This window comes from Rhea americana, unplaced genomic scaffold (genome assembly GCF_003343005.1).
Source record: "Rhea americana isolate MKP2758 unplaced genomic scaffold, rheAme1 scaffold_42, whole genome shotgun sequence".
Lineage (NCBI taxonomy): Eukaryota > Metazoa > Chordata > Aves > Rheiformes > Rheidae > Rhea > Rhea americana.
This window is the reverse complement of record NW_028186557.1, coordinates 3398746-3425788: the sequence shown is the minus strand read 5'-3', so window position 1 is coordinate 3425788 and position 27043 is coordinate 3398746. Positions and strand designations below refer to the sequence as shown.

General features: G+C 48.5%; 1 protein-coding gene across 1 annotated transcript in view; it reads left to right on the top strand.

The window, feature by feature from the left end:
* Positions 1-27043, top strand: part of DAAM1 (dishevelled associated activator of morphogenesis 1) — a 93528-nt gene that overhangs the window by 27159 nt on the left and 39326 nt on the right. The window contains exon 3 of the mRNA XM_085315069.1: positions 12819-12908. Within this exon, the coding sequence (XP_085171195.1) occupies positions 12819-12908 (90 nt within the window). The remainder of the gene's footprint in view (positions 1-12818; positions 12909-27043) is intronic.

Genomic DNA, 27043 nt, shown 5'->3' with positions numbered 1-27043 from the left:
TGGCCCCTACGTGAAGGAGGGGGATATCTGCTTCTCCAAGAACTGCCTCCAAACACCGAGAACAAAGCTCTGCCATCTGCCACGGCTTCTTTCAAGAGGCTCCTGTGTATCCAGGCTAACAATACGGCATTTCTTCAAAGGCTGAGATCTTGCTTGCATGCTAAGAGAAAGCACTTGCAAAGAGACACATAATGGTGCCATATGGTAGATCTTGCCRTAACAATCCTCTCTGTTTTCTGCCAGCAACTAGACTTTCCACCAGATGGGTGAATGACTGATGTCCTTTATATCTGCTTAACACTCCTTGTCACTTTAAGGTTTTTAATGAAACACGCTGTGTGTGGCAGTGTGTATCAGCCCCGCAGGACATGTGCTTAATGGGTGGATGGAAGCGCAGGGGGATTAAATGGGTTGATCAGGAAAGGTCAAAGTAAGTCTAGGAATTCCCTGTGTCAGACCCAGGAGTCCTAGCATTTATTTGAAAGAAGAGTGAAGAAYAGGGCACCTTTGTACACGTGTTTCACATCTGCTCTGTTGGATGGACACAACAGTTTTGTAACCCTGGTGCTTAGTGCTTTGGCCCTTTGCTTCAGAGGAGTGCTAGGAGGACCACCGTGACCAGCTTCCTGGCCTATCAGGCCCAGCCTGCATCTGCTTGACCTCTTCCAGTCTTCAACCACCTAAGCAGGTGTGGGACACCACTATATGTGCTGAAGCTTTGGTCTCTGCTGGTTTCTCCAACTGGGATCTGCAGTTGCTGCGGCAGCGATTGTGTTAACAGCCCCTGGTTACAACTGATTTTAGCTRTGAGCTGAACTTGGGACTGTTTCCCTTTGCGTTCCTGTCTTCTTTGAACACAGTCATTTGAATCAGATTTAAAAGTGGTTTTGGAAAACCAATTACAGGTATTGGACACTAGGCCGTATGTTCCTGCCTCACACTGAGGTTGTGATGGCGATACTCTGTTCAGTGAAGCTCTTTGCAGGTRTGAAGGAGAAGGATCCTACCTACCTTTGCCCTAGCACTTGGAGCCTCACATGAAGCAGGACCTTACAAATGATTGCTTGGCCATTGAAACTGAGCACAGGATGCTGCTCTGATGTCCAATGCCCTGGAGATGTTGCTGTGACCACTTACTCAGAGCAGCTGGTGACAGCTAGTGTAAAGAACTGGAGACTGACCTTGACTCCTTTTCTTTTTTTTCCCCAGCTGATGAGAGCCAAGTGCTCTCAGAAGCTGTTTGGGAGGTGATCTGAAATACCTAGACTTTTTAGGAAATTACTCTTGCTGGTCCCTATGGGGCTTCTCAGTGCTGCGATGAGAGCAAGATATCTCTTTTGCCTCCTACTTTTCTTTGGGAATACAGAGCAAATAGGTGCAACCATGCATCTAGCCCTATATCCTGCCTGTGATGTGCAATAGCAGGTTTTTAGTAATAGGTTATAAAGCCAGGGTAGGTACAGAGATGATCTTCCTCCAGTCTCTCCTCCCAGTTCCTAGTAACCTCCAGGTTTTGGAAACTTGCAGAGATGAAGCTGCGAGGAGGGTGGCTCAGCAGTGTCCCCAGCCCCCACGGGCTCCGGAGGAAYGCAGGCGCTCGTGTACAGAGGATGTCAAACGGCTGACGTTGCACATTATTTGTGACTGCATTAAGTGGGGATCTGCTGGACGGGAGATATTCACACATGTTCTCTCAAGCGGTGTGATTTATGCCTTTCCCTCCCGTGACATGGAAGTCTGCTCCATTGCTCTGTTCAGATTTATGAAGTAGCTGGAACTTGGGAGACTAGGGGGAAAAAAGTTACTGGTAGTTTGTGTTATTCAAGCATTTGTTTTTGCTGTCCTTGTGGCAACAAAGGTACTTTTATCAGAGGCAGGAGAGCTGCTCTTTGGATGACAACGATTTGTAGGAGGTAGCATCCCAAATCACAAAGGTTAACTCCGCATTACCTTTAAAATGATCCATGTTGGGTGACTTGTCTGTGGCTGAAATGATGTAGGATGCTGGGATAAGACACAATCTTATTTCTTTTCTCTGGATCAGGTGTATGATGTCTCTGAACCTGGGCTTTCACGCAGCTTTGCAAACAGCACCCGTATAAGCCTACGAGCACCTCTTGAACAGTAACAGCGTGGAGGTGAAATGCTTTTACAAGCAGGTAGTGTGGGGCCTTCCTGTAGACTGCACTTTTTCAAAACTAATATTTTGGAGGCGGAGGGGAGGTAACAGCTACGCTGAGTGCTTCGTGAGACTGATCTGTCCTGAAAGGATCAGGCAGCAGATGCGTGGTCCGAGGCTTCCCATTTAGCCCATAAAGATAACCCTTCAGGAGCGGTGGCGAGAGAACAAATTTCATCTGGCAGATCTTGACTCTCGTAACGCGCGGCTGCAAAACATTTTGATGCTAAGCAACGGGGGCAGTACGAGAACCCAGAGAGAAGAGCAGAGCGTTGGCTTCCGCCCCTGCTTGCATACTTGAATTATTATTATTTCACACGTCGTTCCCAGGGAGGATGGCCTCGAACAAAGACGGGAGAACAGCCCTGGCCCTTTGCTTTGGAAGCGATACTCTGAACTTGACTGCATCCGTAACTCACACGTTCCCTCCTGGGGACCTGGGGAACGGCAGCCTTTCCCCTCAACTGCTGAGCAAATTATGGCTTTAGTGTCCTTCGTTATATGGTGTTTATCCTGGTGGTGCTGAGGCCCATCAGTTGAGCGGTGATGCCTGCTAACGCTGGTAGTGAAGAGCAGGTTATAGGAGCAGCCCCTTAACTTCTCCCAGCGTTAAGGCTGCCGTTTCGAGCTCAAGGTTGTCAGTAGAAGTAAGGCGGCAATTAGGAGGCGGCGGTGTGGTTAGCATAAGCACTGCTCTGTGTTAACACCGGTGTCAAGTAGGGAATTCATTACCAGCCATATCCAGTTTTACTGAGGAACGTAAGCAATGTGCTTTCTTTTCCCCCTGTTGCTTTCTGATCCAATGAGAAGAAAGCGTGAGGCTTTTCGCCTTGCAAAACAACRCGGCTTTTATGTAACAGCTGAAGAATCAACTACAAAGCAAAGCTTTGCATTTTATGCTTACAAGTCAACTGTTTTGGGGGGCTTTTCCCTTTTCCTTTTTTTTTTGTTTCTTTCTTTTTTTTTTTTTTTTTTGGCTGCCTGGTCTTTGCGTTGTTAGGAGCTTCATGATTTTGGTAACTATTGTACAGTAGCCTAAGCTAACTTCTACTATAGCCCCACAAGAAAAGCGCACACCTAGACAAGACACAATTTTGATAGCTCTTGTGCTCCATTTCTTCCACGGGGCCTGTCCAGCATTGGGCACTTGCAATGCCAGGTGTGAGCCCCGTCCCACCACCTTCTCCCAAGACCTCTCCCTCACACTTACGAATGGTTTTTAACGAGGAAAACTAAGCAATTCAGTAATGTCTGTTTTTTAATTCACTCTGTAGGGAACCTTGTGCCGCACAAAGGACTCTTCCAGCGTGGTGCCCAGCCCCTGCTCTGTAGGGGCTCACACCGCAGGCTGCCGGGTGCCTGCACAGGGCAGAGATCTGCAGTCGTAGGGTGTGCGCTCGCTTGTCTCACGCATCTCGGTCTGTCCGTCACTGCGCTTGTGTTCAGCACCTCCTGGTTTGACACTTTTGCAGATAATCTCATATGTTTTGATAGGTAAGCATCTGATAGCGAAGTCGCACACCTACTCAGCAAGCAAATAAGAATTTTCTACCCACACGTGTTCTGCRGGCTTGGATGATATAACCCACCGAGGAACAGTATATTCCAACCGAAGCGTTTCTGTAATTGCAGTATCTGTTACGACTACAAAAAGCATGTTGGCTTGTCTTGGTTTAAAGGCCTTACTGTTCCCGACTCRTAATTTTATGAAGGAACTGCGTTATGGCACAACGTGTACCCCAGCYGAAGGCAGAGAGCAAATACGAAAACCCTTTGTTTCAATGAGAAGTGTAGCTAAAGTGGAAAAATTATATGTCTGCCTGGTAAGTGCTTTGCACTGCGCTTCATAAAAGAGGAGGCCACATCACTGGAGGGTGCCTGGATACCTCATTCGGTAACGTGCCAGTGCTGTTAATTGGGGCATTTGGGTTTCAGCCTTTTGCCAGCTCCACRGGTTTTTGGTACAAATCACCACTGAGGGTCCTGGCCTAAATGGGACAGGGCATTTGCTCTAGCAGTGTTTTGCTCTTTCCTGATTGCCTTATCGTTGAACCACGTTGCTGGAGTCACAGGCAAGRGTGAACAGCGTGTGGATTTTGCTTTACTGCCGACCTCAGCAGGAAGCATTCTTGCTAGCAATGGACCGTGCCTTCCTCATATCTGATTGCAGATTTGTCTGAAGACTTTTTGTACTGCTTTAGTATCTGTTAAAAGCAGAGTCTGTACGCTCAATGGCGTGTGAACATGCCCAAGGTCAGCTTTCTTCAGCCGAGTCTCTGTGCACGCGGTATCCTTCCCGAACACCATGCAATCCTAATTCTCATCAATTCGAGCACTTGAATCAATRCCTTATTTAAGGGGATTAGCTTCTCTTCCCTGGCAGCACCCAAAACCAAGAGGTCTTAGCAGATATTTTCCTATCTGGTTGTTTTAAAGGCTAARTTTTGCAGGGAGAATGAACTGCAAATCAGCAATATGGAATGGGGTGACTACATTTCTTTCATATGAAAAGCATCCCAGGCTTGGCTTGGAGCTCAAYTTACAAAAGATACTGGTTAAACAAGAGAAAAATTAGTATGTTCTTAACCCCATCTGGTGCCTGCTTGTGTTCAGCATCTTGCTGGAAGCTAAATCTCGATCAGAAATTGCACCCTCCTGGAGCGACTCTCTGCTTTCCTCTTGCTCAGGTTCTTAAAAATGACTCTAGGATGTTGGCCGTGCCCAAACCCAGTAAAACAGTCCTTAAAATAGAAATCGTCCTGACAGTGGGAAGAAGTCAGCGTGGGGCTTTGTAGTCTCTAATTGCCGTTGGAGGTGCCTTGCCTTGAGCCATAGGCAGCCTTGGAGCGGTTTCACTCCAGACCAGCAAAGCACAGTGTTCATAAGTGCAGGACTTCTTGGGCATCGTTGTGGGGCAGTGAATGTCTAAACCACACTTTACACATGGGCTTAATTTGTAACTTCAGTACTTCACTGATTTCAGCAGTGGTGGGACTTAAAAACTGATTGAAAAGGTAGCTGCTTCTCTGGATAAATACACACACACACACACAYACACACAYGTATATGTGAAATCCACGTCTGAAACCTTCTTGTTATTTATTTGGCAACTCTGTGCTTTATCATGGTATGCGATGCACCCACCGAAGGGTGAGCATGCCCCGCTTGGCTTGAATTTGATCCATTTTAGCCATCACAGCAATAGATAATCAGCCATTAGGTCTTTTTGTCATTGCTTCCAGAGTTCACATACGACCGCGTGCAAAAAAGACTGTGGAAGTCCACCTGCAGGGCTTCTAGGTCTGCAAGCGTGCCTGTGGATCAAATAGCGTAGATCAACAAAATTCTTGCTTTAGGGTGCTTTGTACGATAATGCAGCCTGTAAAAGTACTCTGTGTTTAATTAAAATGAGAGAAGAGTTTTCCAGATGACGTTGATGAAAAGGTCGTAAAAGACAAAGCTCAATAAAAGGAAGAAGTGTGTATATATGCAGCGATAGATATGTATCGCCAAAAAAAGATAGAAAAACTTAAGTAGATAATTCTCTTTTAAAATACATTGGTATTGGAACGTGAGCACCTTTAAAACCTAAACTTACTTTAGCCTATTGAAATAATTAATTAAATGAAGTAATTTTAAAGCAGTGCCCGCTGTCTGGCAAAATTAGGTGTTTGAACTGATGGGAACATTGAACAGCTGGAGCTAGAGTTTATTGCAGAGCTAAATCAGATATTGATGGCTGTAATCTTTTCTGCAGAAGAAGAAAGGAGTACGTACTTTATTTACATCTCTGCAGTGAGTTCAGGTCCGTAACTGAAAGCTGCAAAGCAGGATGGATTGAGGTCTTTCCTCTTCCGATCAATGACTAAAAATTAAATGTGGGATGTGGAGATTTACTGGTTGGAAACACTCTGAAGTCGTGACTCCTTGTTGCTGCTAGCCCATTCCTGTGCTGTAGGCAATGTTACTTTATGCAAAAAAACCCCATTAATAGGTAAAGGCAAAAGCTTATGTGTACAGTATGCCTAATCATTAATAAATAGTAGGGTTTTGTTTGTCTTCTATTATTCCAGCTGGCAGTTGTCATGAATGAAGAAAAAGACTCTCGTAATACTACTGGCTGGGGTTGGTTTGTTTGCAGTTTATTTTATTTTATTTTTTTTTTTTGTCATTTTTCAGTTCCCCGTGTACTACAGATGAGAAGATGTGTGCTGGAGAGGAGGTGTTTTTATTACTGGTGCTAAAAAGAAAAGACTTGATTCACTACCTTCCTATTAAAAAAAAAAAAGTAAAACTAGATCTACATATTTTGAGAACTGCAGTCACCTAATATTCATTGCAGATAGCGAAGTTCCCCCTGCTTTGCAAAATGAATTACCAGACTGAAGGCTGTATTTGTTTGCATATAATCATTAAATACTGGTTACTGGTTGATAAGTATGCTTATTTAAGAAAAYAAAAAGAAAACAACAAGTTAAATAAGGTGGATTATTAAGTCGAGGCTTATCGTGTGCTGGTATAAATCCCAATCGAGACTGGCAGCGTGAATCAAGCCGCCCTCCGAGGCAGCTGTGTGAGGGAGCGTGTTCGCTGAGCGGAAGAAGATTAGATGAGGTACAGAGGGAAAAATGCTGATTGCCGTTTCCCTTGACACTGCAACATTCTTGGATAAATCAAATTGATGAACTTGGAGAAGAATGCCTGGAAGGGAATGAAAAAGCGATACGACCCCTGGAAAGGAAGTTGATTCAAACTTCAGCAGGCAATTTTTTTGTTAATTCCCATGCTGTGCTGGTTAATGCCAAATGTTGCCAAAAAGCATTCCCACTTTTTCTTCTTTTTAAGCAATCTGGATCTCCCATGCATTATGTGCGGGGGCAGAAGACCCCGTTGTTCATGCGCTGCACTCTCCTTGGTGTCCTCATAGGCCTTATAGTGAAGTTTCTCAGCTCTGGGCATCCATCCATCAGGAACAAATTCACTTGCTCTTTTACTAGGTTCTTCATTTGCTGACCCATCTGTGTCTTCCTGTTGTACTTTGTATRTATGTGCATATTTATATGTATATTTATATATATATGCACATTTATACATTTATATGTAAACTCAAAGTCAAATCAGCAACCTTTTCGGGAATTTTTATTTCAATTATGGCAATTAATGACATAATTTTTCACTCCTTCTCTGTCTSCTTCATATGTTATAGTTATTCAAGTTATCAGCTAAAAAGATACATTAGACTGATTTTTTTTTGTCTTTTTCCCCATATAGCAACTTCTGAAAATATTCTGAGGATGCAGACCCCTGTRGAGTGAATTATCACTTAGTTAAAGTTTAGTCTCTAGCTACTTTTTGTAGATTATTTTTGTGGAGCATGGGATTTGTAGGGTGTCAGTGGGAAAACGAATGGCCTGGGCAAAAGCATGAAGAAAGCAGTGGTGGTCATGCTGGTTTGTCCTCTCCTGCGTGGCCTCCTGTCCCCTCGTGGCTCTGCCACTCCATCACGGATGGAGATAGCAAAGGGGAGAGTTTCAGAGGCTTCAGTCTCCAGCTCTGCTTCGCCTGCGTCAGCAGTTGTGGACCTGAATTATCCTGAATAACCTTAGGGTTTAAACTACGTCTTTATAGTCTCTGCTCCAAAGTGACCTGGTCACGGTGTCCTAACGCAGTTTCGCTCCACAGCTTTTTCCTCCGAGTGACCCCGTGCTGGTTGAATGCCATTATCAGGTTAGCAAAGTCCAACCGCTCCGTAGCTTCCTGCCATTTCCCTGATCAAAGTTCAGTGGCTTTGAGCGCGCGGAGGACGCTCACCGAGATCTCCACCGCGCTGTGCCTGGCGCCCGGGGCCAGCTCGCCGCGCCGGGCTGCGAGCGGGTCTGCGCCGGGCCGGCGCTGCGCTTTCATGCCCTTTCTGCTGGGCGAGACAGACGTTTCTCTCGCCAGCCCAACTTTTCTGTTTGATCTTGGTTCGCCGTTAAAAGGCCGTGTTACAGATTGCGCTGACTACAAACTTTGCAGTTCTCTTTACAGTGAGGTCAGGCTCTGTTCCTCTCCCGCCTTGTCTTCTCCGCCTCCTGCTTTCCAGGCTTCTCTCAATGCAGGGTTGTTTTCTGACTTGGTGCCTGGCCGATGCTGTCACTGCTGGAATGGGCTGTGATTTGATGTTTTTGGCAAGCGCGCTTCAGCAAAGCGTCCAAGTAACACCTGCTTGGAGGAGCTCTCCAGCTCAGGCTCAGCTGTCCTACAGTCCTGTCCCTAAGCCACTGAAGAGGAGAGCTCCTTGACATGGTTTTTACTTGCCAGACTTTGCCCCGTTGTCCTCTTGGTGGTGCCTCTGTCTCCTTCCAAAGCAGCTTCATACAAGTCAGAGGCATTTGCTGCTCCATCTGGGAAGGGAAGGGGCAATACCTATGGCTCTTAGCCTCATCCAGTGATGGGGCTCAGTGCTTTAAATCACCCTCYCTGAATTCCTTATTTGCATCAGATCATCTGTGGGTGATACCCCAGGCTTGGGATCCAACTTTCGGGCCATGCTGAGCTGGTGCTGGTGCCTTGCACAAGCATGCCCTGGAGGAGTCCCCCCAGCCTGCGCAGTCATGCCACCACAGCTGGGGCTCCACGTACCGGTCTGGTTGCTGGCTCCAGGGGAGGTATAGACCCTGTGAACCTCTCCACCGAGAAAATGGTTCTGCATCCTCCAAGGGAAAAACGTAGGTGCAAGATGAAAATGCAGATTTGGCCCTTGGGATCTTACTTGCACCGTTCTGAGCTAAAGTACATATTTCTAAGGTAGCTTTAGGAGAATGATGTGTAATTGCCTTCACTAGAGGCTCGTATTACGCTCGGAAGGAAGAGGAAGTTTGCTTGGCTTGGGTAGAGAGCTGTGAGCCATCAGCAAAGCATATCATGTGGATATGTTTTACCTCCTCGAAATAGCATATAAACTGTTAGAATGAGATCCTCACTATGAGTTTTTTAAATCATATTCAACTGGAGATTTAATGTGGAAACATGTTTCCGGATCTAAAGGTTAATAGTTTAACTATATGGGATAAATATCTAAGAGTAGCATATCTCTTTCCAGTAAAAACACTCTGGGCAGAGACTTCCTTTTAGAAGCAAAATGAAGCTGTTATTTTCTATGCCTTTGACCTGATTCCAAAAGAATGTTTAAAATGGCAAAGTTGGCAAATCTTGCCGTGGGAGACAGCCAGGTGCGGAGGGGTAGAGCGGTGAGGGCAATGGGTGCACATCGGGGAGGGAGGGAACCCAAACTGCATCGTTATCTTCTCACTCTTCCCCTTGGACAGCCACTGCCGTCGCACGCAGCAGTGTGAGTGCCTGGCTTGCAAATGGRCTATAAAATTAATTGCCAGTTAGAATCACCTAATTGAGTTCATGATTATTAATTGAAGGCACATATGGGTTAGAGGTTGTAGACAGCTTCTCTGCAGCGTTATGACTCCACAGTGCGACTGCAAAAGGCTTTGGCAGACCAGGGTTTGTACTGTTGTCTGTGAATGATCTTCTTGTCCTCTGGTGATCTTCTGACGTTTGGAAGATAATTTCTGAGCTGCCTGCTTGGGGCCGCTGAGTGCTGAGGTACTCATCAGTGACTGTAAGGGTTTCCTCAAGTCTAGCTGTAGGTGGGTGCAGGAATTTCCGCACGCCTGAGTAACAGCAAAAACCTGGTTCTTTGCAGTTAGGGGCTGTTACTGCTTGAAATAACAGTCATTAGTCACTGTTTGATTGTGAGGATTTTCATATTCACTGGTTGCCACACAGTATTTATTTAAACACCTCTCCCAAGCATCCTGAAGATATCATTAGGTAGGTGTTTCTGAGTAATGCAGGGCTGTGATGACTGAACAAGTTCAAACTTGGGCACAGTGAAACTTACTGTGTGAGGCTTTCTGCATCCTTTTCGGGTGTGTTTGCACGTTGTCATATACCCACATCTAACATGTTCTTCTGCTTTATTCATTCTTACTCCTACTTAGGCTTCCACTCCGTTTATATTTCTCCTTGGTTAATAAATCTTCAGTTCTGTGCAAGTGTTTTTAGCGGGTGGGTTTTTTGAAAGTTTCAATAAATATTTTTCAAAGAGTCTAACTACAGATGTGTGTCGCTGTGGCTTTCATGTCTGAATCCAAGATTCGCGTGCCAGGGRAGCTGGGTCACAGTGACAGCATCTTCAGCCAGACTGAGGTGACACTTATCGCAGTAGCATGGGRCCCTCATCCTCCCTCACATGCCCAAATGCTCTTTTCCAAAGAACCATGTTTAAACGGCCTAAATTGTAGCTAGTTGCTGTTTGAGTAGCTTTAGACCCACAGAAAATGCAAAGTTGGGGCTGAAGGGGGGCTTGGATGTCTGAGCAGCTCATCGCCTGAATAGACGCGGTGGCACAAAGGGAGAAAGAACGAGCTTTCTTCACGCCACACTTTATTTCTAAGTCTATATTATGGCAGCAAAAGTGTTTAAATTGTAGTGGCTGCTCTGAAATTCTGCTTCCAAAGCTCCGCAAATGTCARTTGTATTTTGTGGGCATGGAAAGTCTGTTTGCACATCAATTTGAAGAGTCGGTTGATACGAGAGAAAAATATCAAGAAACAGGGAAAGCTCCTCCAAGCATAYGTAATTGGAAAACCTCCATGACACCTTTCGTTGGAGGGGTAATTTCACTGGGAACTGAAACCAGTATTTGAAATGGCTGTACAGGGGAATTTGCAGCCAGCTCCCTCTCCGAGATGTTCAGGACTCTGCAGCCCCTGGCTGCTGTGTGCTGTGCTGGAGCGCCCTTGGTTTGGTTTACAAGATAGCTGAGGGCTCCATTCCTTGGATGCTGATTCAAATTGGTTGCAGTATGAGCTTTAATTAGACCAGTTGAATTTCTTCATGGCTTGTGGGCTTGTTGATGCAGAGTCCCATCTTTCCCGTAGGCATCTTGCTCAGCCTTTGCCAGATGGGGCCTGTCTCTTTGATTGGAGTACCAGTGGCTACCGGCGTGCAGGGCCATAGCCACTTCAGTTGGTATTATTCACACCAGAAAACTGTAATGGGTCTCTGCGTGGGTGGGTGTTTTTTTTTTTTTTTGTTAGTTGATAGAATTAATTGAGTAATTTTTAGTGGGGATTCTCCTGATTAAATCCACTGACTGGGTGTGATGAGCTGGATGGAGGCCGCAGCAGGTCTCTCCAGCACTCCCACTGCTGCGTCAATGCCTCCTCCGGCAGAAGGGTTGTCATCAAYGGTGGTTGTTTTAAGAGACGTCTATGAGCGTAGGATCGAAGTGTAGGCTTTTGAAATGAGCCTCGCAGCCCTGTCTGAATGTTTTATTTAGTACATTCCCTGCTAAAAGCTTTGACCTACATCCAGCTACGGGAAGCAGTGATGCTTTGATAACACTCGGGCATCCTAGTGGAGGGCACGGTTCTAACCGAGACAGGAAAGTCAAAAATGGATGCGTCTTTTAAAGAAAAATCACCTAAACCAATAAAGGTCTTAATCRGGAGACAGCTTTATCCCTGCCAGGCAACGTGCAGCACAGTTTTAGCGGAGAGGGCTTGTCTTTTTTTGAACTGCGGGTATTAGTTTTTAAACTATCGTAAAACAAACCAAAAGCCAAAAAGAACTCTCGACACCAAAARCAATTTGCTGTAGTTAAGTGAGTTCTGGTGTGAGTTACGTGGCTCGATGGCTTGAAGCAAAGCAAAGCCTGACTCTGGTAACCCATCTGCCTGCCAAARGGAGGAAGGGGGGTGAGGAGGCACCAGTCCGGCTCCATCCCCGGGGGCGGACAAGGAGCCCAGGGCGGTTGCTTCTCCCAACGTCACTGCAACTCCACCAAGGCTTCTGCTGGAGCAGCAGATTGAGGTATAGGAAATACCCTTTCTGGTTTTAGTTCTACCACAGATTTCCTGCATGGCTTGGACAGGTCTCTTGGTGTCTCTGCTGCCTGTTTTGCCTGTAAAATGGGTCTGAGAGACAACAGGGATCTCGCCTTGTGTTTTCAGTCCAAGGTTTGGAGTCGGAGCTGATTCGTGCTGCAGTAGGTGCAGCTCTCATGCTGCATCCGTGGCCGGGGGTGGGGGTTGATGACAAGAGCATCAGTGGTGGAAATGGCTTAGTGTACTCAGGGTCCTCAGTGATGAAGCAGTTATTCTGGATGGTGAAAAAGAAAGGTCGTAACTGAACTGTTATTCCCTTTACTTATCTTAGATGTGATGCATCATCTGGAGCTCTTAACTCTCTCCATAAAGTTATCCTTCTGGCAGCTATAACGTRTGGGGAGCTTGACTTCATGGGTGTCCTTGCTAAAATACTTACCTTTTTTAAATGTAATTAAGACGTTCTCAGGGAGGAACTACGTGCAAAGGTTTGCAGCCCTTTTGCTCCTGGCAGCCAGCTGTAGCACAAGAGTCAGAGAGAGGTCAGTAATAACAGGATGATAATTAGTGTTATTGACCCGGACAAATCAATAGCCGTAGGGTGAGAGGCGATGCTTTGTGACCATCACCTYGCTGTGTCGGGGCCCCACATTGATTTATATCACTTATCTGGGAGTGGGGGGTTGTGCCTGCGCGACTGCTGTTGGCCGTACTCATGGTGCATGTTTTGTGTTTTTTTCYCTCCTCAGGATGAACTTGACCTCACAGACAAGCACAGAGAAGCTATGTTTGCACTGCCAGCAGAGAAGAAATGGCAGATCTACTGCAGCAAGAAAAAAGTAAGAGATTTCTCTGTGTTGGTTTCAAAAGCCATGGGTTTGCCTTGCTTGTTCCTTCCAGATTGAAGGGAGGAAAGAATTAGAATGGGACATGACTTTCTGTTGCGCTTTTCAAATGGTATGTGGGGCTTCACAGAAGGACATTGATTCCCKGGAGTGTGGGAGGTCTTGGGGAGAGGAGGGTGATCAGAAAGATCTCCCTGCCCATCCCACATATTTAGACTCACATCTACARAACTCATGTCTGTTCCTGTTGAGCCCCCTGGTTTTAAGATGTAGGAGACATCTACATCAGGCTATGGGGGATGCTCCCATGCATGTGGACACCCTTGGTCAGCAGTGTCCGTGCTTTTCCTGCTGCCCATGCCGTGCAGGAGGTTTGTGGTCATGGCCAACCTTGAGCCCGGCAGCAGCRGGCAGCGATGCCTGCACACTGCTGTCGGGCACGGGCGTTTCCAATGCGTTACGCACGCGCCGTGCGCGGCCGGTCCTCTCCCTGCCCGGCCTCGCTGGTGCAAGCGGGGCCACATGGAGATCTGTCACTCTACCAAACCTCTGGGAGTGGTTCAGGGCCCTGGTCCAGGTCCTCTGCAAGGGCAGGCGCCCTTGAAAGAACTTTTGTGTTTTGTAAGGAGAGCTCGCTGGCTTGAACCGGAAGCTGAGGTTAGCGTTGCAGAAGTGCGGGGCTCATCCGGTTGCAGTTCCTAGGGGCTGTGTAGCCCCACGGCTAATGGTGGTTAACACCAATTCTTTCGGGAGAGATAGAACGATCCGTTTCTGCACTGGGCTCCGTCCAACTCTGTATTAGTTAGCAACTGAGTGAAACCAGAGGTTTAACATCCCTTCCAAATTTCTGTTGCAGTTGCTGTTTTGCTTCAGCACGTGTTGTTATCTGCATGAGCAATGCCGCTTGCTCTCCAACAGTTTCCTGTGGCAGTGAGTTCCATGGCCTAATTACAGGCTGTGCGAAAGCATTGCTCTTGGTTGGGTTTCCAATTTGCTGTTTTTAAATATAATTGGGCGTCCTCTTTGTTCTCCTGCTGCAGTTTGCTTTTCTCTGAGAATGACATAAAACAAAAAAGAGTTGGCGGAGATGTGCTGTCCGCAGCAAACCAGCAGGAACTTCTCCTGTAGCGTGGCAATGCAAAGGTTACCGAGGGTGGGATAGGAGAGCATGGTCCAAGCAAGATTGAAGCTATCTTGTGAGCTGAGCTGCTTTTAGGATGACATTGTATCACCMTTACGGTGCTGAAGGGTTCCCAGGTTCATGGACATGATTGAAATTACACTGATAAAAGACCAAGGTTGATGTGAGTCACTGATCTGCTTGTAAAGCTGTTAACCTGTATTTTCTGGGACAGGGGAATGTGTGTGTGATGTTGTCCTTACTTGCTGTGTTTCTCAAGATGAAAAAACACATGGGCACCTTCCAAAAACTGTGTGTGAATACAGAGATACACTTACGTCTGAGCATGGTTGCATTCCCCTGTAGAAAGAGGGTGAGAATTGAGATTTGAATTTCTGCTGATGGATAAAAGCGCAGGTGATGGAGGAAAGCCCAGATGACCAATATCCCAAAGTCAGTGTGGCCTCTGGATGGGTTTGCCACGGTGGTGCTCAGCTGGCTCTTGCTGACTCCTAGCCGGTTCATCTGGGAAGGAGGAGTCTGGCTGTTCAGTGACCACGCAGAGGACAGTGCCATCAGCCCACAGGGCTTCTCTCAAACCCAAACGGTTGTTTTTCATGCGCACAGCGGCTTGCTAAATTTTTACAGTCAGCTAAGAGCGGTCGAAACGCCTGTTTCCCTGTCTCCCCGGCAGCCTCCGCAGGTCACTGGATTTTGCTTCTGGAGGTGTGCGACTTAACCAGCGTGTGAACTCGCTCCTCACACTGACCTGCGAGTGCACGTGACGGACTCTAGCTCTCGCTTCCCAGCCCTGTCCCCAGGCGCCTCCGATGTGCTGGGTGCACAGCGCTCGCTCGCTAAGGTGCCGACGGCGCTGCCGCGGCTCAGCCTGAGCTGAGCCCCAGGAGCACTGGATTCGTTGCCGAGGGCTTGCAAGCCCTTCCTCTCTCAGCAGAGGATGTTGGCCGAGGTGGCTGCTAGAACGGCAGCCCTGAGCGCAGGAGAGGCATCGCCTCCCTTTGCCGCTCGTGGGGGGGGGCCCTTGCTCAGCCCTTTCGGTAGCAGCTTCACTATCCTTTGTCCTGAAATCAAAGCTCAGACCTTATCTCCAAGTGCAGGTTGCTAGCGGAGATGAGAACAAGGTCTGTATTTAGCTAGTATTTGCCCACCCCCTTAATAGCTTGATTTTTCAGGAGAGTGAGGATTTTYCCCCTCTGTGTGTTTGTCAAGGAGTCCATGCCCTGGGGAGCTGCAGAGCTGTGTTTAACCCACTGCGAGCTGTGCTGGGATTCATTTTCCCTCCCGTGTTGGGCGACACAGAGGTCCTGCAGGAATTGCTGCAATGGGGAAAGAGGGAGAAAAGTGCTAAACGGAGCAAAGAGATTGAAGCAAGCCGAGGTGTGTGATGGCTCAGGAGCACCAGGAGCTGAAGCTTGGAGCTTCTTCTCGATCACTGGTGGGGGAAATGCCCACAGTTTCCTATTTCACTGCTGTGGCTTGTAACCTTGTAATCTTTCTGCAGAAGTTGGCTCCAAAATGCTTGTGGTTGCCTGGCCCTGCTCAAAGTGCATTCACTGTTATTAATCCCTGTTTTCTTCTGCTGTAGCAATGGCACCAGATTTTCCAGCCTTGTTTTAGGCCAAGAGCAGGCTTACCTTGCTCATGTAGGATTAAGTTTTAAGCCTCTCATAAATACCCCTGAAATCCATGTATTATTGTTATCCTGAGGCCTGGCATGCCTGAGATTTAAATTGGAGGGGAGCAGAGACATTAACAAATTACAGACACTGTTCTTAATCAACAAGAAAATGGGCAGAAGATGCTGGTTCGTCACTGCCTCTAGGATAAGTGTAGCCATACTCCAGTGTGTCTGGATAAGCAGAGACAATAGAGACCTAAATCAAGCAGAGCCATGTAATTATTATTGTGCATGGAGATTATGTGCTATCTAATCTCCTGGGGAAGAGTTTAGATGGGACCAATGTTCCCACTTTTCTCTGGTTCGGGTCTTACTCGCACTCACACAGGCACTGCAACTCTTTAAAAATCAAGATGATTTCTGGTGGTTTTAAGAGAAGGAGCTGCAGAAGCCCCCTGCTCCTCTCACGTCATTCTCTGAAGTATCTGCATCACACACCCATCCAAGGCTGAATCCTGGGTACTGCTTTCCTACCCCACAGTCCTCGTTACTCTGGTTGCTTTCAGCCCCTCCTGCCCTGCTTATGAAAGCATCTCAGCCAGCTGCAGAGATTTTGCATTGCTGTTTGCTTTAAAGGAGGTTTGCTGGTAGGGGGTTTTGCAGGGGAGACAGATGCTCTTGTCCTGCTTTTCAGCTAAAATTGAGTGAAGCTGTATAAACAGATGCTTTAGCAGGTAGCGTATCTAGGAAACCAGAGGTCACGTGCATTAGAAGCCACTTCTCTGTATGGGCAGGCTCTAGGCAGTCATGCTTACACGTGATGAACGTGGTTTAAGAACCGTCACACAAAAGAAACATTGGAGGCTATCAGCAGCTTATAGGAAATCTTACTTGTGTACCTCTTTGTTTTATTGAGTACAAACCACCCACAGCATAGCCTGTAACCTGTAACGTTTGGCACCAAAGTGAGRGGTTGGACTTCTCTAGCTGAGAGTAATTATTGGGTTTTGGCAATGGCAGTATTGCTGGAGATAAGGTTGGGGGTCCTACCTCACTGCTTCAGCTACAGCTGGAGAGGCTGTGGCTGTGTTACGTGATTCAAGAAGTTCAGGATACACCAAAATGCTTTGGCCTGTCTGTGTTTAATAGCAAGTTGTTACTTGAAATGTCTGTGAGCTCTTAACACCTAGTTTAGCCTACTGGGTCCCCAAGGGGTTGGAGAAGGCTGACCTCAGCTTTAGGCATGGCTTGCCAATGGTCCAGAATTGTCCCCCAAGCAGTTCTTGTCTTTCCTCTGCTGCCAATTTTGACTCTTTTTGGAAACAAACTGTTAAAGTAGGAGTGCTTCAGTCTGACGTGGAGTCAGAAAGTTCCAGTTTGGAGCATTCCCAGTGTTCAGCTTTTTCCCATCTTCTCCTTCCCCTCTGTCTTGCTGGCCACAGTGTTCCAGGGTGATCCTGGTGGCAGTCAGAGAGATCGGTGGCCGTGAGCCCCCAGCAAGAGCAGTGAGAAGCAGGACTGCAGCACAGCTCTGCACACATACTCACTGCCTGGCCTTCTTCTGGGGATTTCCCAGAAAACTAGCTTTGCCAGGCTCCAGAATATCTAATGTTGTTGCCATAGCATGCACAGCCAGGGAATCCCATGCCTGATTGGGTGGGTTTTATGACATTCCCAGATTTGCAGATATTCTAACAGATTAAAACATTCTCAATGTTTTCTCTGTGGATACTACTGATTAAACACCCTAAATAAAGTTTCACCACCCTACCGGGAGCCAACTAGCACTTCTGAACACTGTCCTTCCACCCCATCTCCTTGGTTGCACTGGGGAGCAGTTTTCCCCTTAGTCAGCATCATGACACAGGATTTCCAGGCCTTGGGATCCTTGCTCTGGGCTCAAGCAGAAACTACCCTGTCCCTTAGCTGTTCTGAGGTTTGGGGTACCTTCATCAAAGGCAAAGGCAGGCAAAACAGAAAGCATCCGAATATCTTTTTAAACCTTGTTGCAGCTCACAGCAGGGCATGTTGGAGCCCCGGAGAGACTGACGTGTTTGGCAGGATGGGGACGTGCTCACCAGGACCYGGAGTGAACAGCAGTTGCCTTCGTTTAGGAGACCAGCAAGGCTGCAGACCAGGACCTAATGCCAACATTTTTTCTCCGCTCTCGTTCTGTGAAACCTTTGTCCCCTTCATCCTAAAGTGAAGGGGAGATCTGGTCCTGGGAGCAGCCTGCTTGTTCCCATTTTAAAAAACGTGCCAGGTTTTGAAAGGGGTTGTGTGGCACATCTGTCTGTGACAGAGGAGACTGGACGTGATGTTACAGGGAGTCTTGCCAAGTGCTGGCATGAGCTGGCATCAGTGCCCTTGCTTTGGGAGGAGATGCCTGTTCCTTTGGTCCTCCCATATCAGCTGCTCTCTGGCACTTCTCCTTCATCACTGGCATTGCTGGCTTTTTTGGGTCAACTTTACCAAGTGCATTCTAACTGCTGTATATTTTACTACGTATATTTTTGCGAGAGGCAGGATTTGCTAAAAGATTACCAAAATGAGTCATTATTGTGCTGGGCTGTCCTGGCCAGGCAGCACATTCTCAGCCATATCTAGCAGCACCTGGCCTCTGTCATGCTTGTCAAGAGGAAATAACATAAACCCAACTGTTCTGAAAACTTACTTCCTTTTCTGGAAGGCATTGCTTTGCCCTGCAGCCTCGTGTCCTCGTTTCTTTACTRTGTGAGAGCCTGCTTTTGTCCTGGCCCACAGAAACAGCATTGCAACGAGAAACGCTGTGCAACTGCTACGTGAAGTTGGCCAAAGCCCRGAGCAGCGTGGTGCGATCTCAGAGCTGACCCTGCTTGGAGCAGGAGGTGGGATGGAGACGTCCTGAGCTCTCTTCCCACTTCAATTATCCTGTGATGCTGTGGGGTCTAGACACATAAAACGCGCCTTGTGATGGAGCCTTGCTCGACAGTGACCGAAGCAGGAAGTGAAGTCCTCGTTAAGTACAGGAGCTGTGCAGCACTGATCAGGGGAGAGATTTAAGATTRTTGGAGAGACCTTTGAAGTTGTCAGCCCCCCTCTAGGGCTATAATAAAATAAGGAAACAAGAAAGATGACGACTTGTTTTATACTTCATCCAAAAGTACTTTATTTTCTGCTGGTCTCACTCTTCAGGAAGGGATATTACTGTGAAGTGYGGGGAGGAAGCAGGAGGATTCCCGGTTTAAAGTTTCCTTGGCTGGGAGTTCGGGCTGGAGGGAATGGGCTTACTTCCGTGGAAGAGGGGTGACTCAGGATGGCCTTTCTCAAGCTGAGTCCAAATTCCAAAGTAAGTTAATAAATAACACGTTATGCTTATTCAGCAGCACCTCTTAATGGCAGGGGGTTTGGCTCTTGCCAGCTGACGTAGGTAGCTTCAAGTTGTAGGTGGAACTCTCTGGGTGATTTTTACAATCCTCAAAATACAGGGGGATATGGTGGTATTCAGGCAGACGCTCATCATAAATAACCCTGTGGAATGGATCGGTAGCTAAAATCAGCTTAAGCAAATACAGAGTCTGACTCTCTCCCCCCCACACACCCCTTTTTGTTAAGCCGAACCCTCTGCTTGCATGGAACATTTGTAAAATCAGAGCAGAAGCGGTGCAGGGATGAAAAAACGACCTGCAGAGATGACAGATGATGTTGCATTCTTTAAGATCACGTTGGAAACCTGCTAGCATAGCTAATGCTGGGGTGCGTATCTCTGTTCCATATTATATCCCTGTGCAAGCAAAACTTAGCTTTCCATCTGAAATTTTCTCAGGCATAGGATATAAACCTGGGCTTCTTTGTGTTGTGAGAAGGCAGCAATGGTGTGTTTGTGGGGCAAATGGAGGAAAAAAAAGTGATAAATAGGGAAGTGAGTGATGATTCTGAAATGATATTATTTTTCCCAGCCAGATGGCCTCTTTCCTGTCTAACTGTGCCTTCCACCRTCTCTCTCCAGAGATCTTCGCTTTCCAGCTCCCTGCTCTGCTTGCACCTTTGTCCTGTGGCTCTTTCATGGGCCTTTCTTTCACGTAAAAACACTTTCTTTTTTTTTTTTTTTTTCCTTTTTTTTTTTTGCTGCTCTATCTGAACTAAGAGCAAAAACTGACAGGGATGACATACAAGGGGAAGAGGAAAAAATAGTCTGGCAGTTTGCCCTTCCCAGTCATCTGGGTTGAATGAGGAGTGCTTCACGGCCTCTTTGCGGATCCCGAATGTACCTGCAGTTGTTGCAACAGCAGGTTGAAATATCATGTCAGATATAATTTTCTCTGGCTGACATTTTTACTCTTTTCACTGAATAGGAAAGAAAACAGGCTGTTTGCATGGCTGGGGGTAGTTTTCAAAAGGAAATGTTTTTAGTTTTTATCTTTAAAGGTAATTCCCTTTTTAGTTCCAATCACAACACACTTTTGTTTCAGCAAGGTTTTTCTCAGACTCCAGCCAAAAATTGCATCTGTTCRCAATCTTTGGGGATTTTAGACTGAGGCTTTTTAAACAATGAGCCATCTGACTATGAGAGGCATCTGGTCATGCTATAGTTGCTTATTGTTAGCATAATTTTTAAACCCTGGGAAAAGTGTATGAGTGCATGTGTGTTTGTAGAGGAGAGGGTGTAGGACGTGTGAGCGTAAGAAAAAACGGACTAGTCCGTGCTGTAGTGGGATGGTTTGGACCCTGAGATCTCAACGGAGGGAGAATCCTGTTAAATTACAGCCCTCCTCAGCAACTGGAGATGCTGCTAGCAGGATCGCTTCACGAGGGTTTGGCAGAGCGCGGGGAACTCTCATTAGTTGCGTTATTTATTTTTTGTTCGGTGGATACCTCTGCAAGCCCAGTGGCTGGAGGGAAGAGAGATGTTCCAAGGGCTACGATGGGCCAAAACGTCTGCCAGYGTTAACCTGGCGAAAACTCATCCGTGCCCGTGGACCTGTGCTAGCTTTCAACCTCCTGCGGAGCCTGCAAAGCTGTCAGTTTGAAAAATCATCTATGCTGCTGTCTGCTGCAGTTTTTAACCTTATAAACAGCATCCAAGTTGATTATCCCGGAAAGCCTGGGGGCAGGGAGGGTRGGAGAAAATAGTGTTCCTGGGGAGTTTTGAGTTTGCAGAAGCTCAGTGGACTGCGAGTTTCCATGAGTTTTGCCTTGTGGTGCTTTTACAGAGCAACAAGGAGAGGCGAGGAATACTGCGCAAAGTTAAAATGTGATCGGGAAGCCGCACACACACAAAAAAGAAAAAACAGGATAGGAGCTCAGTGGCAAGTAAATGAAAATGACTGAACTGTTTAATCCCATCAGTTTGCTGGTGTGTGTCTTTTGGGGGGCATCTCTCACCGTTGGCTCATTGAGTTTCAGGGCAACCTTGGAGGATAATTCATCTTGGTTGCTGCCAAGCTTTGGGATATCATCATGAAGGAGTGCAAGGGTAGGTGCATCCTGGTTTAGTTTCTATTTTTGCAGCAGAAGTACAATTTCTAGAAGAAAGGGGATTTAACGGTGTTAGGTGTAGCTCATGCTTGGTTCTCTATGGAGAGTGAAGGCCATCCTGATTATCCCAGACACCACAGCAGGTGCTGATGTCTGTCTAGTTCTTGTCTCCCCTCGAGAGAGTTTCTTTTTAAACATTTAATATAACTCTCTTGCTTTAGGTTTGAAGTTCTCTTGGTCCAATTCAGCCTTGCAGGTTGTCCCAAGAGAGAGGTAAACCATCAAAGTTCTGGCATGGTCACTTAATGGCTCTCATGTGTTTGCTTGGAGTTGGCTATTGCAAGCTGGTCTTTTCTTTCTGGCCTTCTGACTTGGTTTCGCCCTGCAAAAGAGACCTCTATGGACTTAACCCAGTGTATTCAGACATCAAATGTTTGGGTAACCAGGCCAACCATACTCCAGGGCGCAATTATCCCAAAACAACTCCAGATCCATCACCGCCACCACGGGCTGCAGGCGCTGTGCTTGCGAGAAGGAGGTCATTGGATCAGACGGAGACATCATCTGAAAGCAATGCTCTGTGTCATGTTGGGGCTGCATGTCTGAAAAGCATTGCCAGAAGTTTGATTTKGAAGCAAAGTGGCTGCAACAAAACTCAGAGGAACTTAATGGATGTCTTTTTCCCCTCTGCGGTGGGAGCTTGCTGGGAGTAGGAGAGTGTATTGCTCCCTCCGGCTGCGTTTCTGGTGATCAGCGAGRCTGGAGCTCATGTAGATGAACTGTTGCTAATTCAGGTGTGAATACCTTAACTGTAAGCAAACTCATCTGAAACTGGCCTGCAAATTGCTTTCATATTGCTGCTGCTCTTCTGTGCCGCTGTCCCGTGCTTACAGGAAGGTCCCTGGGAAGAGCTGAGGGAGAGAGCACCCGCAAGAGGAACAGTTTAGGCAGTGTGAACCAGAATCCTCTAAATTAYGTGGTGGATGACACTCGAGATGGATCGGCAAGCAGGCTGTGGCTGCGTTAGGTTTGTCACCAAGGCACAGCAGTGCTGGGTAGCTTCTTATCTCCTGGAGAGGAGCCCTGGGTTGTCCAGCGGGAAGGATACGCAGCTCTTCTGCAGGGACTKGCTGGAGAACTGTCCTCTTCAGTTGGCTGTGGTGGGATCGGAGTTCGTTAGGATAACGAAGGGTGGATTAGGGGAGACGTGAACAAATTACCCGGTGATGATGGGCGTAAAGGACAGGATCACGACTGCATTGCTCCAGCAAAAGCGATAGCTCCAGTTTGTGTTTCCTCTGCTACGTAGCCCACTACCAAGCCGGGGTGCGCCTGCCAGAGCTGGCACGCTGGTGACCTTTGCTTGGAAAAACTGGTGTTGATGAAGCATCTTGTACCTGTGCTGCTTTCCCTGAGGCACCCAAAGCCGACGGAAGGGACCGAGCTCGTTAATCAGGCTTATGCCGCCGCAGCGCTTCGCCGTGATGCCCGTGGTGGTGCGAAACCTCCCGACCGCGGTATCCATCAATACTGCGCACGCAGCGAGCGGACAGCTGGAGGGCCGGGGCTGGGAGAGGGCGGAAAGAGGGCACAGTGGCGCTGGGGCTCGCTTGGGTCGGAGCTGATTCGGTTTGTATTTTTTGCCAGGTCACTGGAAGCAAAAAAAGTGGTTGTGGAGGGAGCGGGTGGGAAATGAAGGGGGCGAAGGGGAGGAGAAGGAGCGGCGTTGGCTGGATAGCTTTGGCCTTTGCTGATTTTTGCAACAAAAGCCGGTGTGTGACAGCTCATCGGGGCTGTTTCCCGGAACACAGAGAGTGATTTTGATGCAAATGTTACAAAATGAAAAGGGATATCGGTCTTTGCAGTGTATAATTACAGTAAGCCGCTGCTAGTGACTGCCTCTAAAATAGTAGCTCATAGTAAACCGCAGCATGATATCGGGCTGTCAGTCCTGGATTCGGATCAGCCCTCATTTCTGCGTTTTTTAAGAAAAAAGACTAGACAAAGCAAAGACCTAAGTCGTCATTTACTGTTTGCTGGTGAAGGTGCTCTGCAAATCTCCTTTGCATTAACCAGCTCAGCAGAAAAGGATCCTATTCCAGGGCTGGAGCGGGGAGGGGGAAGGAGGGGGCAAAGCACCCTCCCTTCACCAGCTCGTGCTGCAAAAATTCGAGGCTCAGCTCCCTGCGTGCGGACGGGCGCTGGGAAAATTTCCTGCCGGCTCTCCCCGTTAAACGATGCMCGGAGAGAGGATCCTCCCTCATCCTGGTTGGGAGCGGAGGCTCATGACTCACTTCCCTCCCGGCTCTCCTTTTTGTTACGGGGGCTTCTATATTGCTACCAAATCCYGCTGAAGGACGCTTGTCGGTGTGCTGTAGGCCATTAGCCTCGGTAATTACTGCTAAGCAACGACCTGCAGTGAGGCCGAGGAAGCCGGTGCCCTGATCTCTGGCTGCTTTATTGTGCCTCCCTCCTTTGCATGGGAAGTTGCTTTGCAGCGAGGCTGCCCGGCCGCTCCTGTGATTTAATGAGGTTCTGCCGCACTTAATTGCGACCGCTCTTCAGACCGGGGGGTTGAGGGAGGAAATGCAAGAGCCCGAGGGAGCTGAGCAAAGGGAAATATTTATAATTCAGCACGTTAATTATAAATGAGCAGTTTAGCCAATTTTGTTGTTCGGCCTCCCCCTCCCGGCCCCGCCTCCGGAGACCTTTTTTGCTCCACTGCTTCCTTTCAGGCCTCTACAAACAGCAGTTCCCTCTCTCCCGGCAATACCCCACCTCGCGCCGGGATGCAGGTGTTTGTGTCCGTGTGTCCGTACCGGAAGGCTCTCCGACGCGGGGCAGACGCTGCCCCGGCCCCGGCGGGAGCCGAGCCCCAGGTGCAGCGGGKCGAGCTGTCCCAGCTGAAGTGACCACACTGCCCGACTTCATTTCCACCTCATTTCTCACCAGCCCGCCGTAGGTCTTGGGTCAGGAACCGGCGACACGGGAGGGATGCAGGAGGCGTTTGCTGCTGGTCATAGCTGCTCACCTCTTGGTGCCGAGCCCCGTGGTGGGAGGCAGCTGGGGGATCTCATCACCCTTCCCAGGGCTTGGTAKCTCCGCTGGGAGCCATGGCTGGAGAAGGATGCTACCCGTAAGAGGTGGTTATGATCCTGGGGTGGTGAGAAGATGTCTTTTCCTTTCCTTGGATGATGCTGGCAGATGGGTCAAGCGGAGGGTAATGACTCGCTGCTGTTGGGCAGCAGAGAGGACCTGTTAACGCGGGATGGGCACCAGGGAGGTGGCAGTGGCCTGGGACAACAGGACCATGGTGAGAAGCGGGAGGTGAGGATGTGCACAGGGCAGCCCCTAACAGGGGATAACATCGGGGCGGGGGGGAGGTCTCATGGCACTCACAAAATCTTTGTCCGTAGCCTTAATAGGCCTTATCTGGTGCTTTCACATGCTGGAAATCAGAATTGTGGCAGAGCCTAGGACCGGCTCCTAGCCTCCGACAGGATGGGTTGGCAGATGTACACCGGCACCCCAGGGACTTGCAACTTCCCCTTCCTCCTTTTTAATTGCCTTTGCCATCCGTACGTGCTATCTCGCCTTCATGGTGCGTGTAGACGGTACGCTGTATCTGGTGGTGTGTACCAGCRGAGGGGTGTGCGCACACTCACCCCGAGCATCTGGTAGCAGCTGCGTCAGGGCTGCTAAGCCGGGTGGGATTTTGGCCCGCTGCGGTCTGACAGTCGCACTCTTAACACCRGCTTGTACTTCTCTTTTTGAATAGTAATTTGAATGGCTTTTGCACATGCTAACAGCTTTGAGCGTCCCGTGGAACTGCCTGGACACTTGGCATTGAGGGCTCCGTCATTGGGGGTGTACGCATGGAGCCGTGCGTCTCCACGAGCCACCTCAGGTGCCACCCAGCACCATGAGTAGGTGGCACAGAAGAGGGGTGGCACGGGACAGCACGGCATCTTAGCAGTGGTCAGCCGTTTGCAGTTGGCCCGGATCCCGCTCCCGTCCTCACTCTTGGTGACACTTATGATCCTACCTGGGCTAAACTGAAAACTCTAAAAAAGAGCTGCTGAAATGATTTATGTTTCCTGGGATAACAAATAGTTTGCAGAATATTATGGTTCACGTTTCCTAGCCTTTTCAAGACAAGCAGAAAGGTATTCCTTCAGCCCTGTGAGCAGTTGCTGTGTAATTTGTGCCTTTCCATTAGACTCATAAATATAAATTACACCCTGGTTTTTSACCAGTGGCTGATCAGCCCCCAAACACTTTTTCTGTGACTCTGAGCAGCTGCAGAGTGCGAGGCAGGATTACAACGTCTTCCCGACAACCTGAATGGCTTTCTGCAGGCTGYGCGTGAGAGCGGACACGCTTGTTGCCGGGATTACCGCTGGCCTAGCAGGTGTTTCTTTGCAAAATCCTGTGGTGGGAAGCTCTGAGCGACCATACAGCTAGCCACAAAAAGCACGCTGGCTCCCTGCGATTGCAGGGTGTTTTCCTAGCGCCTGGACAGTGGTTTTGCTTTGTAGCAGGCCGCACCTTTTCCTTGCTTGGTCCAGTTCATGCTGGAAGCGCTGCGTTCCTGCGAGAGGGTAAGAAAACCGTTTAGCCATTTGCAGAACTGCCCGTTTCATTCTCGCCCCGTTTGAAGCAGCCTCTGTAGGACTGTTCCCCTTGACGGTGCCACSAGGCTGAGTGTAAACCCCCCTGCTGCTCGGTGAGTCCGTGTTGGGCGCCCGTTTGCTCAGAGCCAAGGTCAGGACACGTTTTTACACCGTCATTAGACGTCCAGGTGGCCTGGCTGGAGATGACGGCTGACACGTGACATGCCGAGCGCTGGCAGCCGGCTCTGCCGGGGAGCATCCCCGTCACAGCCACCGAGCTGGGCTGCTCATGGGGCTGTAGGCCGGTAGCCARGAGGGCAGGTAGCCAAGAGAGCACCAAGAGCGGTGCTCTCGGTGATGCTGCGTGCTTGCAGCTCTCAGCAGGTGGGTGCTGGCAGCCCCTCTCCCTGCGGCAGCACGGCTGTTCCCAGCGCCCCGTGGCAACGAGCAAAGCTCCCAGGCTCCCCCGTAAGGTGTTAGGTTTCCCCGACTGTTGTGGGAACCTTTGTTTTCCTGCAGAGATCGTTTCAAGCAGCCAAACTGGATTTTGGCAGATGATTGTCCTAGCTACGTAGTCACGAACGTGGCCAAAAATGTAGTGGGGATTGGCCGCCTGGAGGACCCGGGGATTATTTGAAGATGATTACTTCATTGAGGCCGTTTGCCAAGGCCGGCTGTCTCCCACAAGAGGTCTTGGGTCCCCACCTCTGCCCCTCCATCTTCTTGCCTTCACTTGAGGTGAGTTTTTGGAAGAGGGGAAAGCAGAGAGAAGCCAGCGCAACCTATTTTTCCTGCCTGGAAAAAGGTCAGAGGCAACATGGTAGTTGGACTGGGACTGCAGAGACATGGGTCCCTGGGTGAATAGCTCTCCCTGCGGACTTGCAAGTGTTCTTGTGCCCCGTAACAGCCCCTACTCTGCCTGTGTCCCACCACCAGTAATCTGCTTGCACTACACAAACAGAAAATAGGTCTTCGTTACCATCACTGCTCTGCAAAACCACCTCCAAAGCTGTACTCTGCATACTTCTCGCTCCCCTTCAAACATGGTGCTACAAACCCAGCTGGCAGATGAGCGTTTCTCCTTTTCCAAGCAGCATTTGGACAAGGTGAGGCCGGTTCTCCCTTCCACGGAGATGGGCAAGAGGCTGCACTGTGCTGGTTTTACCCTGGTCTCTGCAGACCGCGGCTGTTTTCTCTCCCCAGGAGTCAATAGCTGTGAGCTGCGGTGACTGGCAACGCGTGTTTTGGGGTATTTCTGGGCTTTTAGAGCCAGGATAAACTTATTGGTAGAGCATGAATA